We start from the raw sequence: 20,953 nt of genomic DNA on the forward strand, positions 1-20,953 counted from the left end.
ATATATATATATATATATATATAATACGTATATATTTCACTGGTTTAGCTTCTCTAAAGAGCCCAGCCTAAGACATTTGAGGAACTCAGAATAGTAACCTCACTTTGTCCAGATTAGAGGGGAAGAACAACTGGGGATGGAGCAAGTGTCATTAGTTGTAATCTATCTGAGCAAAGAGCCAATAAACATGGCCCAAAGTTGATAAATCAAGAAAATGGTATAAGCATATTATTTAGAGAACTGGAAGTGACCATCAGAAAAACCAACAAACCAAATTGTTTAGAAGTAGTTGCCTTTGCAGAACAGAATTGAAGGTAGGATGGAAGCTTTTGACTTCGCATTTTCAGTAATTTTGGACAGATTTGTTTTTAACCAAAGAAATTCTGATGGTGTAGTGGTTAAAGCATTTGGCTGCTAACCAAAAGGTTAGTGACTCAAACTCACCAGCTGCTCTGTGGAGGAAAGAGGAGGCAGTCTCCTTCCATATAGATTTACAGCCTTGGAAACCCAATGAGAGTCGCTATGAGTTGAAATTGACTCGAAGGCAGTGAGTTTAGTTTGCTTTTGGCCATTTTTAACCATAACACATAATCAAGCTTGTTAAAACTTTTAAGATTTACATTTACAAAGTTGACTTTTAGTGGAGTTAATGGAAGAAATTTAGGATATAGATCAATGCAGGCACAACATAACTGAACCTGATAAGCCTCAGTTTAAATCTTGGCTCTACTAACTGCATAGAATATGTGCAATCTTGAATAAGTCACTAAAAGTCTCTGATCTTCTGTTTTCTTTCTCTGAAAATATCAATAATTATAACTAACACATAAGGTTATTCTGAGCTTTGAAAATTGAGATAACGTATGTAAAGCACTCAGCATATGTTAAAACAAACAAACAGTTGCCATTGATTCAATTCTGACTCACTGTGACCCCATGTGCATAAGAGTAAAAATGTTCTTCATCACATTTTCAATGGCTAAATTTTTGGAAGTAAATTGTCAGGACTTTCTCCTGAGGCTTCTCTGGAAGAACAAACTTCCAAAATTTGGTTAGCAGCCAAGCATGTTAACTGTTTGTACCACTCAGGGATTCAGCACATATATATTGGGAGATTAATATAAGTTCTTGTAGTTGTTAATAAGTATTATAAAAATTTCAGGTATATGCTATAGATAATTTACATTTTGAAGCTCCATTTGTATATGAGTTTATACCTATGTAACATTAAAGTGGAAATTTCTTAAATGCTAATGTTCACAAAAGTTCTTCCAACTCTTTGTAGAAGTTTCAAAATGTTTGTTTTTATTACTTGCTTTAGAGGAGTCAAGATGTAATGGAAGAACCCAGTAGTAGCTTATCCACCTCCATTTTGGGCAAGTCATTTAATCCAATTTAAGTCACTTCATCTATAAAATGACATTGCTTTCACCTGTCTGAAGGTTATGATGAATCAGATGGTCTTCTGAGGTGCTGGCCACCTCTAGGGACCATGATTGTATAATAAGAGAATAAAGTGGCCCATTGAACGTGGAGCTATGTGGGATCCCATATGCGACCAAAGCCTCCCTTCTAATGTTTGGCCATGGGGCTGAGGGAATTTTTCTGACCTCTGAGGTTTGGTTTGTTTTTTTAAAAAAGTAATCATGTGCTCTCTGAGGCATGAAAAGCCTACTTGCATCTGTCAGAGGAATTTACTCATTTAAAATATCAGGGTTCCTTTTAATATATTTAATTCCCCACTAAATGATACCCTCATATGCCATAAACTGAATTTAGCATATATAATGTCACTATTAAATTAATAGTTGTGCATAAAAATACACTTCCTTTTAAGTGAAATCCAGCCCTTTTATAAAATAGGCTGTCATTTAATCATCTTTTTTTTTTTTTTTTTTGCCAATTTTTATTTTTCAAGTATTCAAGGCTAAATTGGATGGGATTCTGTTTAGATATTCCCTTGCAGAAAGGTTATTTTTCAGGATATTGCTACAAAAAGCTTTAAAAAACAAAAAAGAGGATGTGGGAGACAGGATGAGGAATTTGAATTTTAATTATGTCTCCACAGAGAAAACTCTTGACAAGTATGCTCACTCACCCATTCAGTAAATACTTGTTAGGGGCAAGATTGACATAGAGATGACAAAAATGATTCCTGCTCACAGCTAGCAGTGTGGTGGCAGGTCTGAAGTTGGGCTACTAGAACCAAATCATGAGTATGTTTTATTTTCAATAAAAAGCAGAATATGAATCTTGTATCGTTAAGTCAAATAAAGTCACAAAGTTAATGTACATTTAAAGGAAACTTCTTCCCTTATCCTTAAATTTTCCATCTCCATTTTTTCCCATTCGTAGTCACAAGACTGGTATATAAGAGAAAGTACAACACTTACAAATCATTTTGCTTATAATATCTGATGCCTTCAATATGAGTAAGGCTATTGCATGTTTGAGCTGGCCCATCTTGCTAGACCAAGAAATGCCTCAAGCAGGCTCCTCCTTTGTTGGGAGTGTCCTATTTGTTCTGCAGCTACTAAGAATTATGTTGCAAGTCAAGTGTCCACAATTTTAAGATTATTGAAGCTTAATTGTAATCATATAACAAGTTTAAATAGCATATTTTGAATTTATCAATTAGAATTATGGTATTTCAAACCATGAACCATTAATATTTGAAGAAAAGATGATATCAATAAATTCTCTACATGATTTATAATGGTTGTTGATTATCTGCATGCTGTTAATAAATGCAGATGAAGACAACTATAGGAACAAACTGAGCTGACAAAGTAAGTCAGAGACTTTACAAATAACAGAAGCAGTTTATTTAGTATCATATTATTGGGGCAATTTGTCTGGCAGAAATACAATTTCAGATTTAGACTTGGCTTTCATCCTGGCACTGCCCTCCAAAGTCAACCAATTCATCTAGTCTCTCTTAGCTTTACAATGGTTCTGGTGGTACAGTAGTCAAAATATTTGGCTGCTAACCAAAGGTCTTCGTTTTGAACCCACCAGCTGCTCTTCAGGAGAAAGATGAGGTAGTTTGCTTCCCTAAAGATTTCAGCCTTGAAATGGGCAGTTCCAGTCTATCTTGTAGGGTTGCTATGAGTTAGAATTGACTTGATAGCAGTGGGTGTTTGTTTGTTTGTTTGTTTTTTGTCTCTTAGTCTCAGTTTTATCATCAATAAAATGAGGATTTTTTTATACTAAGAGTACTATAAAGATTAAGTGATATAGTTTTTAGAGTGACTGGCACATATGAGAGCTATGCATCTCCATTCTGACCTTGAAAAGCTCTGAATCAGTGTCCTTTCCCTGTGCATTTCTAAGACTCTTGGACTCAGTCATATGGGAATGCCTTCCAGTGTTGCTTTCCTATCTCAACTTTTCCTTCCACCCTTTCTTCTCTAGATTAGTACAGAACTTCCATAGTGCAGACAGTATTCAAAGTGAGCTGGAGATAACTCAATAGGGTGCCTCACTAAGGTGTGTGGTGTCTACCTTAAGTCTGCCTTTCTTAGGACAGGCCTGTCTTGTGCAGCTGCGGTGGAGAAAGAACTACATAGTGTGCTGTAGAGCTGAAGATTAAAGATAGTAGACTGCCTGCTGATCCATCTATCCCTACTGAGAAGGTCAGGAAGACAGGGAAAAGGAAATCCTTGAGTTGAATTTTTCAGTTCCAGAGAAACAGAGAGCTCTCTGACAGGGTGTACCTGTGGCAGGCTCCTTTCCAGAAGCCCATGGGCCCTGTGATTTGTAGGAGGTGGAGCCCTAGAAGGAACCACACCCAGTCTTACCACCACTCACTCACTACTCTGCATTTCCATTATCACATACAAGTTTACTGTAGGCTTTCGTAGTTTGATCTTCAAACATGTTTTTAGGAATACATGTAGGGAGGTTCTTATATACATAAAAAATGGGTGGGATTGTATTTGCTAGTATTTTTTGATTCACTGAATTAATAGAAAGACAATAAAGCATGTTAACATTAATTTTATTTACTTTCATGGTCACTCATAATGTCACATATACAACATATGTAAATAAACAGTAGAAGAGCTATACTCCAGAATTCTAATTCCTCAAGGTCATTTGACACAACACATTCCAATAGCAATTACTGTATTTCAAAAGAAAGAAACTTAAAATTCAATTGTCCTTTACATATTCTGATTTAATCCTAAAATGATTATTACAACAATATTTGAAGGAAGTCAAGATGTCACTTAATTTTCTAGTAGCATTCTCTCACCCTAGACAAGTATCTCTATTTAGAAATTATGCTGCACATAACCACTAGACAATAGGAAAATTGTTCTACTAGTTATACATTTAAGATATTAATGGACACAAGGCAATATTAGGCACTTGAGTAAGTAATATAAGGAATTTGTAGATGAATTAAATTGTTTGTGATTAACTTTATCATCTGTATCTTCTGTAATGTGCTTAATTACATTTGTTATCAGATGCACTATCTAATGTCAACCTAGGCTCAAAAACAAAACAGAAAGTTTCTGAAATGAGAAAGAAATTACACATTTAAAATGCATTTGATTAAAATTTATTTTCAGAATTTCCAAAAATTAGAAAACATGGCTTCAAGTCACTCATTTTCTAAAGTCTTGTTTCCTTGCCTGGCCAATAGTTGGGATGTAGCCAATGGTCATTTGTAGCACAGTTTTCCTTCCTGAGTCTTGTAGAGATGACTGTTTTTTCTCTCTTGGTTATAAAGTTTCTATGTTTTGAAACACATTTCTTCTTTAAAATAAAAAGTACTGCAATACTTAAGAAAATGGACACTGTACCCAGCATCACAGTTAGTCCCAGATATATATATCTAGAAGAAGAGAGAAATCTCAGTCACCATATTGCAACTACCCCACTTGAAATTAAATGAAAAAGAAAGGTAATAATATTTTGATGATTTTCCTTAAGTATGAAGATTCAGTAGCTACGAAAGGCCTTTCTATGAGCACAGACAGACTATTGAAGGCAATTTGTTAATATAAAGAAATTTCTTAGTAGCACCATCATTTTTAGTTACTACTACTTAATCTGGTAGCTTAGTGCCTAAGGCACTTGACTACAAACCAGAAGGCTGGAGGTTCAAACCCACCAGCCACTCCTTGGAAGGAAGGTTGGACAATCTACTTCCATAGTGATACCACCTCAGAAACCCAAGGAGAGATTGCTATGAGTCGGGTCTGACTCAATGGTACATAACAACAACAACAACAACTACTACTACTACTTAATCATTTCCATCCTCTGGTAAATGGTTCCCTTAGAATAAGTGACCATACCTCTGTTTTCCCAGAACAATTCCAGTTCATACTACTGTTGCCCCAGTGTAATTTCACTCTACAAATTGTTCAGGTTTGAAATGATAAGTTATATGATTACCCTCCCTCTGACCTTGCCCCAATTTTCTTTTTTTTGAAGGAAAAATTTCATGAAGCAATGCTGAGGGGAATCAATTCAAGCTAAGGAGGATGACTTAATGAACCAGAGGTTTTAAATCAGTTGCTCCCATGGGAAGGCTTTAGTTCCACACTCTGTCAGAAGCACTAAAGTATGGAACGATAGGTTGAATGATTCATTCTAGTCTCCCTATGAACACACTCTCAGCCTCTGATTGAGTTATATTGTCTCTACATTGAAGTGAATACAGTCTTAGCAAATGTGAATAAATCCCAAATTATACTCACAGATCAGGATCCCTTCAAAGGGAAAATAAATTTCTCACATAACATGAAAGCCTGCTAAATCACTCAAACTTATTTGAGATGGTCTGTTTAATTCACATTCAACTTATCTGGATCAGCACCAAGTTTATTTCTCTAGAAAATGCTCAGCTTGTAAGTCTAAAAAGTCCTTGCTTTTAAGCCATTGGAGCATTGCTTTCATCAAGAAGGGGACTAAATGTTTGATGAATTGAACTGAATGATTCCATAGTGAAAAGCCATGCCCCCAACACCCATATCCACTCTCACACACAGAGGAAACCTTCTACTTTTATGCATTTCAAGTACTGGAATAATTGAACATCAGTTTGGCAATAAAATCCAGACAGATTTAGAGCCAAATCCAACTCTTGCCCAGGGGGGATTATCGCTGACGTAAATGGTACAGTTTGGCTCAGTTTGAAAAAGAATAGAATTAAACCAAAACTGTGACCTAAATTTAAATGCTTCTGAGTTTTAGGGAATTACTTATCCATTTGTCTGCATAAACTTTCAGAATTCTACACTTTTCTGGAATTTTATGTCATATTTTTGAAAAATGGTTACTCATTTAAAATGGGAGCCAAGCTTAGGAAAGGGGAAGAATATCAAAGAGCTATGCAAATAATACTATCCTATGAAACAGATCACACTTCCTTATTAGACTATCCTTTTTCTTATAAGCTGTGAAACAACATGAGAAATTATCAGTGTCAATTGCACTGTGCAAACCTGGGATATAGTACGAGGTACAGGAGGAATATGTGTGACACTATACCTGAAGCCATTTGAATCATATAATCTACAGGATCCTCTGTTTCCACATCTTTTAAATCCCCATTTGAGGCATGAAGTGTCAATCAAAACACCAAAATATACTGGAGCTGGGATTCCTGCTGTAAAAGAAACAAATGATTGCTGCTGAAAACATATGCACATGTTTTTGGTAATCCTATATTGAATGGTTGTCTGGAATCACTTAATTATAGTCCAATAATTACTGTTTGAGAAATGAAATATCATCAGTTACATGCTGAAATCTCCAAAATCTCCCTGCTTATTCCAGTCTTTTCTCCCTAGCACCAGTCTCACAGAATAACTGTAGTTTTGTTAACTCTGGAAAGATGTCCCTCAAACACTTCAAACTCAACATGAGCTAATAATCCTCTTCCTACCTAGACCTGCCCCTTTATTACTGCTATGTGCCATCGAGTCAGACCTGACTCATAGCAACCATTCTTTGGGTTTCTGAGGCAGAATCACTACGGAAGTAGATTGCCCAGCCTTCCTTCTGAGGAGTGGCTTGTGGGTTTGAACCACCAGCCTTCTGGTTAGCAGTTAAATGCCTTAGGCACTATGCTACCAGAGCTCCCCCTTTATTACTAGCCACCTAATAATAAAAGATGCTAGTTGCTAAAGTTATGCTTGGAAGTCATGTTTGAATCCTCCCATTCTCTATATGACCTTGTTTCATTCCCTCTTACATCATATCAATTTTACCACCTAGTAAAATTTCCTCGTTCATTTGAGTACTAATCTAAAAATTGTAAACCCATCCAATTGCACCATGGAAGATAGGTCTGGTGATCTGCTTCTATAAAGATTACAGCCAAGAAAACCCTATGAAGCAATTCCACTGTTTAACTTGCGGGCTCACCATGAGTCAAAATGTACTCCATGGCAACAGATATGGTTTTGGTTAAGGTATAAAAAACACATTCTCTTCTTTCCATTCCCATTGCCACTACCTCTATTCTGATTTAAAGCAACAGCCAATTCATGATTCTTCCTGCTTCCTTCCTTCATCCTTTCCAATCTCCTCATCATAGAGATACTAGATAATTTGATTAAATAGATGATTTCCTAAAGCATTTGTTCTAATACAAGAGTTGTTAACTGGCTACTGGCCCTTGCCTACACTTCCAGCCTCATTTTGGACAACATTCTTTTTTTTTTATATTTCAGATTCCAACATCACTGGATTTCTTTCAGTGCTTAAAATGTTCACCCTCTTGCCTGCATGCCATCTGTAACAAATTTTTATTTTTCTATTTTTTTGTGAAAATGTGCACAACAAGATATACTCGTTCAACAATGTTTACACGTACTATTCAATGACAAAAGGTTACATCCTTCACATTGTACAACCGTTCTTATTATCTCTGCCCATAGTTTTTCACCACCATTAACTTAGATCTCTGTCCCTTAAAGTTCACATTTGTGCTTTAAAGTTTGAGGGTATAGTTTTCCTCATTTGAAGCACTTTCCTCTTTCGTTTATCTTCCTTTTTTTTTAATACCTACCCACCCTTTGAATCTCAGTTTAAGTGTTATTCCTTCAGGAATAGCTATTCTGACATCCTGGAATCTATTCATTCCTTTTGCTCTACATCCAATAGCACTTATAGTTCTCCTTCAAAATATTCAACGATCCTGTAATGGCTTTATTGCTTGTCCTTCTTGCTAGACTATAAGCTCTACTGGGGTATGGAACATATCTTCCTTACTCATGCTTTAAGCACTAGTGAATTCTCAATAAATGCTTGTTGACAATTTAATCTGTCTTTAGGGAACACAAATGTCTTTTCACATACACATTTCAGCACTAGCATATTAAGTGATTTCTCAACTTAAATTTTATATAACTGATGTCTTCGCATCTGATACTCACTATGATCTACCTAATAGTGGAGAGTCAGAGAGAGACTGATCTTTAGAAAGACCAGCTTAGCCACATTTCACAAGCTTTTGCATTTTTTTACCAAACTCTGGTGACATAGTACCTAAGGCATTTAACTGCTAACCGGAAGGCTGGAGGTTCAAACCCACCAGCCACTCCTCAGAAGGAAGACTGGGAAATCTATTTCCATAGAAATACCTCCTCAGAAACCCAAGGAGGGGTCACTGTGAGTCTGAATCGACTCAATGGCAGTGAGTTTTGGTGTTTCACCCTGCAGTCAGTTTACAACTCAATTTTATATTCTGTATGTCAAACTTGTTGTTGTTGTTGTTATGTGCCGCCGAGTCAAACCCGACTCATAGCAACCCCTCCTTGGGTTTCCGAGGCAGTATCACTATGGAAGTAGGATTGCCCAACCTTCCTTCCGAGGAGTAGCTGGTGGGTTTGAACCGCCAGCCATCTGGTTAGCAGGCAAGTGTCTTAGCCACTATGTCAAACTAGTGTGGTCTGTTAACATTGATAAGTCTGCATAGGATCTTTTTTTTTTTTTTTAAATTAGTAACCAGTATTTACAAGCTGGGAGCTCTGGTGGCATAGTGCCTAAGGCATCTGACTGCTAACCAGAAGGCTGGTGGTTCAAACACACTAGCCACTCCCCGGAAGGAAGGTTGGGCAATCTACTTCTGTAGTGATATCACCTCAGAAACCCAAGGAAGGGTTGCTATGAGTCAGACCTGACTTGATGGCAGCGGGTTTGGGTTTTTTTATTTACAAGCTAGGAGACTTCATGTAAAAATCCAGATTTCTGGATGCTCTTGAAAGCTTTGATTTCTGGCAGTCCCTGGTAACAGTTGGCGAGAGTTGAATAGTAGCTGCCTCAAAACCCCCTCTTCACTCCCCACATAGACAAGGATCTCACTCTCCAATGCCCTGTAGCTTCTCCACTGGCTACTTCCTTCATTTACATCAACTGCTGGGACCTTTTCAGCATTTGAGATTTTAATCTTGTTTTTTTTTGTATATATAATGCCCTCTCTTAGACATTGCTTTGTATGCTTAAATAGAATAAAACATTCTCATTGAATTTTTAAAACTGTCTAGAAACAGTTTGACACCTACAGGTTTCAGATACAAACTGTCAATATAAAAAAGTGTTATTCTTTAATAACAAAAGAGAAATATTTTTGAATATTTTCTGTTTAAAAAGTATATCTAAATTTAGCAAATATTGTTAACAATTGACTCAATCATGAATCATCAATAAAACTTTATGTGAAAGATTTTTGGGAAACAAAATATTCACTTGGTCTCAAAGAATCACAACACAGATTATTTATTGATTATAAAATTCTTTTCAAAATAGAGAAAACTGGTAGACATTACATCCACCAAAATACCAAACTGAAAGTCTCCAATAATGGAGAAAACTGAAGTTGTGGTTCTTGATGTGATATATTGAGAAGCACACAATATCGCCTATATAGTATTCTTGCCAAAAATATTTAATCTGAATATAATCAAATACAAACCAACAGACAAATCCAAATGGTAGGATATTCTATAAAAAAGTTGACTCCACCTTTTGAAAAATGGAATACCATAAAAGATGGAGGGATGGCTGAACATAAAAAACACCAGATAAGTAAATACAATGTGAGATCTTTAATTGAATGCTGGATCAAAAGAAAAATTATCTTCTCAATAAAATTTTTTAAAAATTCTGTTCTTCTGTAGAATTTATTTGGGATTTTCTATAAAGGATACTTTTCCTTCATTGATTATTTGGTTCCTTTGAAAAATAGTTAATTGAGGAAAGGCAGAGTGATTCTTTCTCTATATTTATCAATTTTAAGCAAAAGGAGTTAGTGCCCCAAAATTTTCCAAATTTTTAAAGTGTCATATGAACTAATGCCTTTTTTGTATTTTAATGTACATCAATGCCTTTGATGTTTCAATATACAGCAGCCTTTATTATTATTTGTTTTGTTTCTCAATTATCTTACCTTAAGTCAATATCCTCAAATTAATTCTGTGTACTTTTGACATGTCTATCAGTCTTTGATAGCTTTCTTATATTTCAGCACAAAAACACGTCCTGTAGCATCTTAAAGGAGCTCTGGTGGTGTAGTGGGTAAGGCATTTGGCTGCTAACCAGAAGGTCATGGTTCAAACCCACCAGGTGCCCCATGGGAAGAAGATGAAGCAATCTACTTCCATAAAGATTTACAGCCTTCGAAACCCAGTGAGGATCATTATGAGTCAAAATTGACTCTATGGCAATGGGGATTTTTTTTGTTTTGTTTTATAACATCTTATGGGAGCTCTGGTAGCATAGTGCCTAAGGCACTTGACTGCTAACCAGAAGGCTGGTAGTTCAAACCCATCAGCCCCTCCTTAGAAGGAAGATGGGGCAATCTACTTCTGTAGTGATACTGCCTTGGAAACCCAAGGAGGGGTCACTATGAGTCAGGTCCGACTCAATGGCACATAACAACAACAACTACATAGCATCTTATGCATTAGAAGCCCACTCCTTGGAAGGAAGATGGGGCAATGCACTTCCATAGTGATACCACCTCGGAAACCCAAGGAGGGGTCGCTATGAGTTGGGTCCGACTCGACGGCACATAACAACAACAACATGCATTAGAAGCAGTCACAGACCTTGAATCAGTCATTTCTCCAAGGTGTTATGATTACTTTATTGGGAAATTATATTTAATATCACAGACAGAGTTCTACAGATGATCATTTCTCCTTGGTTATCAGGAGCCCTGGTGGTGCGGTATTTTTCTTTTGTTATTATTAAAGAATAACACTTTTTTTATATTGACAGTTTGTATCTGAAACTTGTAGGTGTCAAACTGTTTCTAGACACTTTTAAATTTAGATATATCTAAAGCCCTCATCTACTAACCAGAAAACGTTGGCAGTTCAAATCCACTATAGAAAGGAGAAAGATGTGGCAGACTGCTTTTGTAAAGATTTACAGCCTTGGTAACTCTGTGGAGCAGCTCTACTCTGTCCTATAGGGTTGCTATGAATACAAATTAATTCAGTGGTAGTGGGTTTGGTATTTTGGTTTTATCATAGCTTCTAAATTTTTTTAGGACACAAAGCTATAAAATATACATTATCATAAAATAAAAAATATGAAATCATATCAATATTTTACATTCAATTTAAGAATTGGTTTTACTGAATTATGCTACTTTGTAACTTTATCACTTTTCTGTTATGCTGAAAATATTAATGGCTAATGATAGTCATAAAATATCTTCTTGTTGTTATGTGCTGTCAAGTCAGCCCTAACTCATAGCTACCCCTCCTTGGGTTTCCAAGGCAGTATCACTATAGAAGTAGATTGCCCAACCTTCCTTCTGAGGAGTGGCTGGCGGGTTTGAACCGCCATCCTTGTGGTTAGCAGTCAAGTGCCTTAGGCATTACGCTACTAGAGCTCCCATGTTGTTGTTGTTATGTGCTGTCGAGTTGGACCCGACTCATAGCGACCCCTCCTTGGGTTTCCAAGGCAGTATCCCTACGGAAGTAGATCACCCAACCTTCCTTCTGAGGAGTGGCTAGTGGGTTTGGACCGCAAGCCTTCTGGTTAGCAGTCAAATGCCTTAGGCACTACGCTACCAGAGCTCCCATAGGTAACTTTTTTTTAATTGTGATTTGGGTGAAAGTTTACAGAGAAAATTGGTTTTCCATTCAACAATCCATATACATTCTGTTTTGTGGCATTGGCTGTAATCCCCACACTGTAACAGCATTCTACCTACTTCCTCCTGTGCCTACCTTTTCACTTCCTTCTTTTGTCCCATCACCTCCTGCCTTCCAACTCTATCTCTGGCAAACACTGTCCTCTTGATCTCATATGTTTGATTGTTCTTATGAGTGCATATCCTCCTGATATTACAATTCACCTTATAGTCCTGTCTATTATCTGGCTGCCAGTTGAGTTACAGAGATTAAGTTCAATTTGTAGCTTGAAGGGTATCTAAGGGCCATAGTCTCAGGGGTTATACCAGTCTTCATTAGGCTAGTAAGCCTGGCCTTTTTTTAAAAAAAATGATTTTGAGGGTTAACTATTTTATTAGTTATTAGTTTATGCATCCATTGTTTCTTTCTTTAAAGAAGGGCAAATACCTTTGTTTGTATATATATAATATTTCCTTCTTTCCACAACCTTTATACAAAAGGTATTTGTAGTGTGATGAATTGCTTTTATATAGCCTTTCTAGCCATGGTCTTGCAACTCTCACCAAATGATTAGGTGGGACTATGCAGATAAAGTGTTTGAGGCCCATCAAGGGATTGGACAGCTTGCTAATAATGCAAATAATGAGCTTGGAAGTTTGTGGGGGTGGCATAATGCAAATAAGGGGTATGGATCTCTAAGGAGAGGATTGGTCAGTTTTGTCATCCCAAACTGACAAAACTGAGTGATCCCAGAGGTGGCAAGGGAAGATCACACTACCACCACGAAGAGTAAGGACTGGAGCATGACCTTTCCACCTGGGGTCCCTACACTGAGAACTTCCTAGACCTAGAAGACAGAGAGCTGTAACACTAAAAACAATGTGAGATGGCAAGAAGCAGTGGCAAAGAACTAGCAGCAGCAGAATCAGAAGACCAATGCAAGATGGCAAAATGGGCCTCCTAGCCTATGAAGTAAGGCAGTTACAGTAGGCTTGCCAACCCATGGAGTGAGAAAGCTGACTGCCTTCAGACTAACGTTTACTGGTGCAGTAGGGTGCCTCTGGGCACTAATCAGTGCAGCTAAAGACCTTTGTAACATTTGTTGAAGCAGGTAGAGGCCAGCCCAATGGGCTTAGGGGCTGAGGGAGAGACCTGCCTGTAGGCATGGCTGAAGAGCTGCCTGAGTGAGGAATTGTATACTGAGTTGTTCCTCATCCTGAATTGTAACCTGTTACTCCCCTAATAAACCCATAACCATGCATATAGTCTGCGAATTCTGGGTGGCCAGAATGAATGATCAAACCCAGCAAAGAAATAGAAGGTGCCATGGGAGGGCTAGTGTCAGAATTGGTAAAAAAAGGTTGAAGGGAGGAGGTATGTTTGACCTCCACCTCATAGGAATTAGCCTTGGGCTGCTGATCTTGATTCTCCTTCCTCCTTGTGAAGCCAGAGGAGCTCAGATGCCCTGCCATGCCATTTTTATACTATTGTACTATGACTATAATTCTGCATTTTGCTTCTTTTCACTTAATACTAAATTCTGGAGATCACTTGGTAAAATTCAAGATTTTCTCTATTCCTGATTAACAGCTGCATAATTTTCTGTTAAGTGGACTAACCATAGACTCATATTGAAGGATATTTAGATGGCTTTGTTGTCTTTTGTTATTAAAAATAATACTACAATTATCAGATTATGCATAATAACTACTTATTTCACAATTTGTCTAGTGTATTTTTATGATATCAATTCCTAGGAGTGGGATTTCAGGATGAAAAAATAAATTCGTATGTAACTTTGCTGCTGATGTTGTTATTAGGTGCCATCAAGTCATCTCCAACTCACAGCAACCCTACGTACAACATATCAAAACACTGCCCAGTCCTACATCATCCTCACAATCCTTGTTATGCTTGAGCCCATTGCTTCAGCCATTGTGTTAATCCATCTCATTGAGGATCTTCCCCTTTTCTGTTGATCCTCCATTTTGTCAAGAATGATAGCCTTTTCCAGGTACTAGTCCCCTCTGACAACATGACCAAAGTAGGTGAGATGAAGAATGGCCATTCTTCTCAGGAGCATGCCAGCTGCACTTTGTCCAGAACAGGTTTGTATGTTCTTCTGACAGTCCTTGGCATTATCAGCTTTCTTCACAACACCACAATTCAAAGGCATCAATTTTTCTTTGGTCTTCCTTATTCATTGTCCAGGTTTCACATGCTTTTGAGGTGACTAAAATACCATGGCTTGGGTTAGGTGTTAGTCTTCAAAGTGACATCATTGCTCTTTAACACTTTAAAGAAGTCTTTTGCAGCAGATTTTCCCAGTGCAATATGATATCTGATTTCTTGACTGCTGCTTCCATGGGTGTTGATTGTAAAATGAAATCTCTGTCAACTTCAATCTTTTCTCCATTTGTCATGCTGTTGCTTAATTGTCCAGTTATGAGGACTTTTGTTTTTATGTTGAGGTGTAAACCATACTGAAGGCTGTGGTCTTTGATCTTCATCAGTAAATGCTTCAAGTCTTCTTCAATTCCATTAAGCAAGGTTGTATCATCTACATATTCAAATTGTTAATGAACCTTCCTCAATCCTAATGCTGCATTCTTCTTCATATAGTCCAGATTCTTGAATTATTTGCTCAGCGTATAGATTGAAGTATGGTGAAAGTATACAACCCTAATGCACACACTTCCTGATTGTAAATCATCCATTATCCCCTTGTTCATTTTAAATGACAGCCTCCTGATCTATGTACAGGTTCCTCATGAGCATAATAAGTATTCTGGAATTCTCATTCTTCTCAATGTTATCCATAATTTATTATGATCCATACAGTTGAACGCCTTTGCATAATCAATAAAACACAGGTAAACATCTTTCTGGTATTCTTTGCTTTCAGCCAAGATCCATCTTAAATCAACAATGATATCCCTCATTCTACATACTCTTCTGAATCCAGATTAAATATCTGGAAGTTCCCTGTCAATATATTGCTGCCATTTTTTAATAACCTTGAGAAAAATTTTACTTGCATGTGGTATTAATGATATTGTTCAACAATTTCCACATGCTGTTGGATCACCTTTCTTTGGAATGGGCACAAATATGAATCTCTTCCAGTTAATTGGCCAGGTAGCTGTCTTCCAAATTTCTTGCCATAAATGAATAAACACCTCCAGTGCTGCAGCCATTTGTTGAAACAGTTCAATAGGTGTTCTGTCAATTCCTGAAGTCTTGTTTTACATCAATTCTTTCAGCGCAGCTTGGACTTCTTCCTTCAATAACAGTGGTTCATGATCATATGCTACCTCCTGGAATGGTTGAATGTGACCAATTCTTTTTGGTTGTGGTTTTGTACAGTGACTCCATATTCTTTCCATCATCTTTTCATGCTTCCTGTATCATTTATTGTTTTGCCTGTAGAATCCTTCAATATCGCAACCTAAGGCTTGAAATTTTCTTCAGTTCTTTCAGCTTAAGGAATCTTCAGTATGTTCTTCCCTTTTGGTTATCTAATTCTAAGTCTTTGCACATTTCTTTACAATATTTTGTCTTCTTGAACAACCCTTTGAAATCTTCTGTTCAACTCTTTCATTTCATCATTCTTCTATTTGCTTTAGCTACTTTCCATTAAAGAGAAAGTTTCTCTTCTGACATCCATTTTGGTCTTTTCTTCCTTTTGTGTTTCTTTAATGACCTTTGGTTTTCTTCACGTATCATGTCCTTGATGCCCTCTCACAACTCGTCTTGTCTTCTATTCTTCAGATGGTCTCTAAATTCAGGTAGTATATAATCAAGTTTGTATTTTGGCTCTCAGACTTATTTTAATTTTGTTCAGCTTCATCTTGAACTTGCATATGAGCAATTGATGGTCTCTTCCATACTCAGCTCTTGGCTTTGTTGATATTGAGCTTCTCCATCACTTCTTTCCACAGATTTAGTCAATTTGATTCCTATATATCCCATCTTGTAAGGAGCTCTGGTGGTGCTTGGAAGGAATATTGGGCAGTCTACTTCCGTAAAGATACCACCTCAGTAACTCAAGGAGGGGTTGTCATGAGTCAGATCCAACTTAATGGCAGTGAGTTTGGTTTTTGGTTTGGAGGTCTGTAGTTGCTGTTTGTATTGTTTAAAAAAGGTATTTGCAGTATTGATCTTGCAAAATTGTATCATGCGATCTCTGATACTGGGGCTTTTACCAAGGTCATATCTGGCAATTAAGGTTGCTTGTTTGTTTCCAACTGTCCCATTCCAATCACCAGGAATTATCAGTATATCTCAATTGCACATTTTGTCAATTTCTGACTGCAGAAGTTGGTAAAAATCTTCAATTTCATCATGTTTGGCTTTAGTGCTTGGTGCATAAATTTGAATAATAGTCATATGAACTGATCTTCCTGTAGGTGTATGAATATTATCCTATCACTGACAGCATTTTATTTCAGGATAGATCTTGAAATTTTATTTTTGATGATGAATGTGATGCCATTCCTGTTCAATTTGTCAGTCTTGGCATAGTAGATCATATGATTGTCTGCTTCAAAATGGCAACCTATCGCAACCTAAGCAACCTAAGGCTTGAAATTTTCTTCAGTTCTTTCAGCTTAAGGAATGCTCAGTATGTTCTTCCCTTTTGGCTATCTAATTCCAAGTCTTTGCACATTTCTTTGTAATACTTTGTCTTCTCAAGCAACCCTTTGAAATCTTCTGTTCAACTCTTATTTCATCATTTCTTCTGTTTGCTTTAGCTACTTTCCATTCAAGAGCAAGTTTCAGAGTCCTTCCTACATCCATTTTGGTCTTTGTTTGGTCTTTGGCATCGTTTTGGCATTAGTTCACTAATGCCTAGGATATTGATCTTTATGCATTCCATTTCATTTTTGACTACTTGCAATTTTCCTAGATTCATACTTCATACATTACACATCCTGATTATTAATGAATATTTTTAGCTATTTCTTGCAATTTTGAATCATATAAAGGTTTCTTAAGCTTTACTCCATCCACGTCATTAAGGATGACTCTACTTTGCAGAGTCAGCTCTTTCCCCAGTCGTATTTTGAGTGCCTTCCAACCTGAGGGGCTCATCTTCCAGGTCTATATCAGACTATGTTTCATTGCTATTCATAAGGTTTTCCAGTAAATATCAGGGAGTGTTTCATTGCTATTCATAAGGTTTCCAGGGACAAGCACATGACCTTATCCTTGTTGCCATTTGTCTTACTCTGGAAGCTCCACTGAAACCATGGGTGACCCTGCTGATATTTCAAATACCAGTGGCATAGCTTCGAGCCTCAGTAACACACAAGCCACCACAGTATGACAAACTGACAGAAGAGGGGTGAGTAATTTTGCTAGTTATTGCCAAATAACTCTCTGCAGGAATGGTATACCTTTCCAACAACAATGTGTAAAAATATCTGTTTCCTCATACATTATGAATAAAGTTTATTAATTTTCCAATCTGATAAATAAGAAATAGGATCTCAGTGCAGTTTTAATTTGTACTTTTCTTATGAGTTTTGGCATCTTTTCCTAAATTTAAAGACATTGACATTTCTTTTTCCATGAAATAACTATTCATATCTTTTACCATATTCCTATTTGTTTGCTAGTTTTTTTCTTCTCAATATTTGTGAGCTCTATTATGTAGTAGGGATATTAGCCACTACTTTTCCCCAGGTCATCAATTTTTTTGACTTTGCTATGATATTTTTGCCAGTTCCAAATATTTTTTTTTTATTTTTTTTTTATTTGTATGCAATCAATTTAATAAATATATATATTTTTTACTTGAATTTCTTTTTGTACCATGAAAGTCACTGCCATCGATTCATATCCCGCTCATAGTGACCCCTCCTTGGGTTTCCATGGCAGCATCACTACGGAAGTAGATTGTCCAACTTTCCTTCCAAGGAGTGGCTGGTTGTTTTGAACTGCCAGCATTCTGGTTAGCAGTCAAATGCTTTAGGCACTATGCCACCAGAGCTCCTTTTCTGCACCATGTTGTTGTTGTTGTTGTTATGTGCCCTCAAGTCAGACCCGACTCAAAGCGACCCCTCCTTGGGTTTCTGAGGCAGTGTCACTATGGAAGTAGATTGCCCAACCTTCCTTCCGAGGAGTAGCTGGTGGCTTTGAGCCACCAGCCTTCTGGTTAGCAGTCAAGTGCCTTAGGCACTACGCTACCAGAGCTCCATAGATTACATAAATATTTCCAAAAAAAAGTAGATATAAAGGCCAATAGCAGTAAAGAATATACTTCAAGCTCAGTAATCTGACAATTTTCTGGATAACCTCTATGCCATATGACATAAACTTTCATTTTTGTTGCTTGCACAATTTTATTGGGATTCTATCACATCTGCATACATTTTATAGATATTTATCTTGAGATCTATGTAAATCTAATTTAATTTGAGATATTTAAAGGTTTGAGCTGGTTTTTATTCCCAGGCAGTTTTTGTCTGCCAAATTGCAGAAGAGCAATCACAGTTAATTCACTTTCTCCTTTAGAACATAAACTCCTTAAGGACACAGAATGATCTGTCTCATTCATTCTATTTTTCTATGTGTCACCATTGTTTACTTAAAAATTTTGTAGTCACAGAAAACATTTCAAATACCTTTAAAGGATTCACCAACTTAAAAGCATACTGCTCTAATTAACTGAATAATCTTATCTTTCTACCTAATGACAAATCCTTGAAATATGTATTGAAAGTAGCTGAAAGAATTTCTTCCATTTAAATAGCTGAGCAAGTCATTGTCTTGGTTACCTAGTGCTGCTCTGACAGGAATACACCACAAATGGGTGGTTTTAAACAAACAGAGATTTATTTTCTTACAATCTTGGAGGCTAGAAGTCCAACTTCAAAGTGCCGAGCTCTAGGGGCTGAGTGAAAGCCCGTTGACCTTGGGCTTCAGCTCTGCCTCTTGCCCCTGGCCCACTGGAGCTAGAGGTATCTTTTCACTCAGGCAGCTGCTGGCTGCTGAGGCTAACAAGCCCAAGATCGACAAATAAAATGACACAGTCTCAATATTACCACAGGACAGAGTAGGCCACTAGTTCAACCACAGACAGTCCCAAGATCGATCGTCAGGAAACATGGCAGCCTGCTAAATGAAGACGTGGTGACATGCAGGGTCTAAGCATGCCAAGAAAGCTGCAGAGTATCTCTAAAGCTTCTCCTTACGTACTGGGAGCAGATCACATTCCCTAAGGCAGGTACTCGGCTGCTCACAGTAGATTCCACCATGGAGTTGACTACTAGTCTCATCATGGAGAATACTACATCCAGCTGCCCAGCCACCCAAAACCAGGCCCAGCCAAATTGACACATAACCTTAACTACCACAGTCATATTGAAGGTTGAGCATTGTTAATGATTCCTTCCCCACCCCCCACTTCCTTCTCAGAAGGCTGTCCCATAACAGCAATGGGCTTTTTGACAATAGATCAGTGCTGAAAGAGGTCAGACTATTAAACAAAAATTGTCATTCCTCTCATCAAATAACTTTATTATATCACAGGTATAGTATTATATTATACTCAAGAAACATTTCTGGAAAAAGGAAATGGATGAGTGAAAGACAGTAGGAGGGAGGAAGAGAGGGAGTGAAGGAAAGAAGGAAGGTAGAACAGAAGGGAAGGGGGAGGGAGGGATAAAAGGATTTAACCACCTGCATAATTAATTATGAATGGTAATTAAAAGTATTTGAAATACACTTCTGATAGCTACTATAAGTTAGAGCATAGATTACTTACCAAGGACTCTTACTGCTAAGGTATAGATACCCAGGGCAAAAGACTTAAGTTGTGGTTTAATGGATCTAAATGCAAAAAAAGCACACTATAAATATAAATATATAGTCAACTAAAATCAATAGAAATGACAGTGATAATCTCCTTAACACAATGAAATTGCATTAATATTCGAGTAGCATTATGGAAAAGTGAATAGTGTGTTAGGCAAAATATATAAAAGCCATGTGCCATTGCGTCAAAGACTTTATAGTTAATATTTCTAGAAGGTAAATCACCATTACATAACATATTTGAATGGTATTGGGTAGAGTAAAATCATAACTTTAATTAGCAAAATAACTAATACAAGAAAAATAAATTCTAAAAAATTTCAAGAATTGGAAGCAACAATAAACAATTAATAACGTATAACTAGTTTTTGTGGCTTTCAGTCTAAAAGCACAGAACCTAGTTGAATTGAATAATTACTGTTACATGTTACACATACTGAATAGACAGGACCTGATTTTAAACAGCTAAGTGCAGCATAGCTAAACAAATAAGAGCATGATTTAAAAAGTTGTATAACTTTAAATGATGGACCTGTGGATTAAAATACTAACTATCAAGATGATACATAATTGGTACTGAATGTTAACTATGGTACTTGGCACTTCGTATGTATTACTGCTTTTAATCTCTGCTTTAAAAGAGGCAAAAATTGTAACTTTTCTCATTCAACCCAAGGGCGTTCTTCTGACACCAAACTATACTAGGGTATCAGATTTGGGAGACTGGTGGTAACAATAGTAGCTTGGTTCTCTGCTTGGTTCAGGTGACTTCTTAGCAAGTATAAGAAGGTGTTGAAGAAATGGCCACTATAAAGAGTAACATGGGTCAGGGAACCCTGGGGCAGTGTTTTCTCATCATTCTGAACCCCATTTCTAAACACAAACATCTCAGGTTCTCCAAAAACCCTTTGAGAATAATAGATGGACAGAAATTAGATACTATTTTCTGTTTATCTTTCCTAACCAATTTCTATAGTATATACTGTGAAAATTAGAGATGAATGCAATATTCTTTATTA

At 37.0% G+C, this 20,953-nt stretch overlaps 1 protein-coding gene across 1 annotated transcript in view; it reads right to left on the reverse strand.

Moving 5' to 3' along the window:
• Positions 1–4,623: 4,623 nt before the first annotated feature.
• SLCO1C1 (solute carrier organic anion transporter family member 1C1) overlaps positions 4,624–20,953 on the reverse strand; it is a 61,501-nt gene continuing 45,171 nt past the window's right edge. The window contains exons 12-14 of the mRNA XM_007946788.1: positions 19,885–19,949; positions 6,511–6,628; positions 4,624–4,846 (exon numbers count right to left, since the gene is read on the reverse strand). Coding sequence (XP_007944979.1) covers positions 4,624–4,846; positions 6,511–6,628; positions 19,885–19,949 — 406 coding nt within the window. The remainder of the gene's footprint in view (positions 4,847–6,510; positions 6,629–19,884; positions 19,950–20,953) is intronic.

Source organism: Orycteropus afer, unplaced genomic scaffold, assembly GCF_000298275.1.
Source record: "Orycteropus afer afer isolate SDZICR_OR568_19922 unplaced genomic scaffold, OryAfe1.0 scaffold00171, whole genome shotgun sequence".
In the NCBI taxonomy this organism is placed as follows: Eukaryota; Metazoa; Chordata; class Mammalia; order Tubulidentata; family Orycteropodidae; genus Orycteropus; species Orycteropus afer.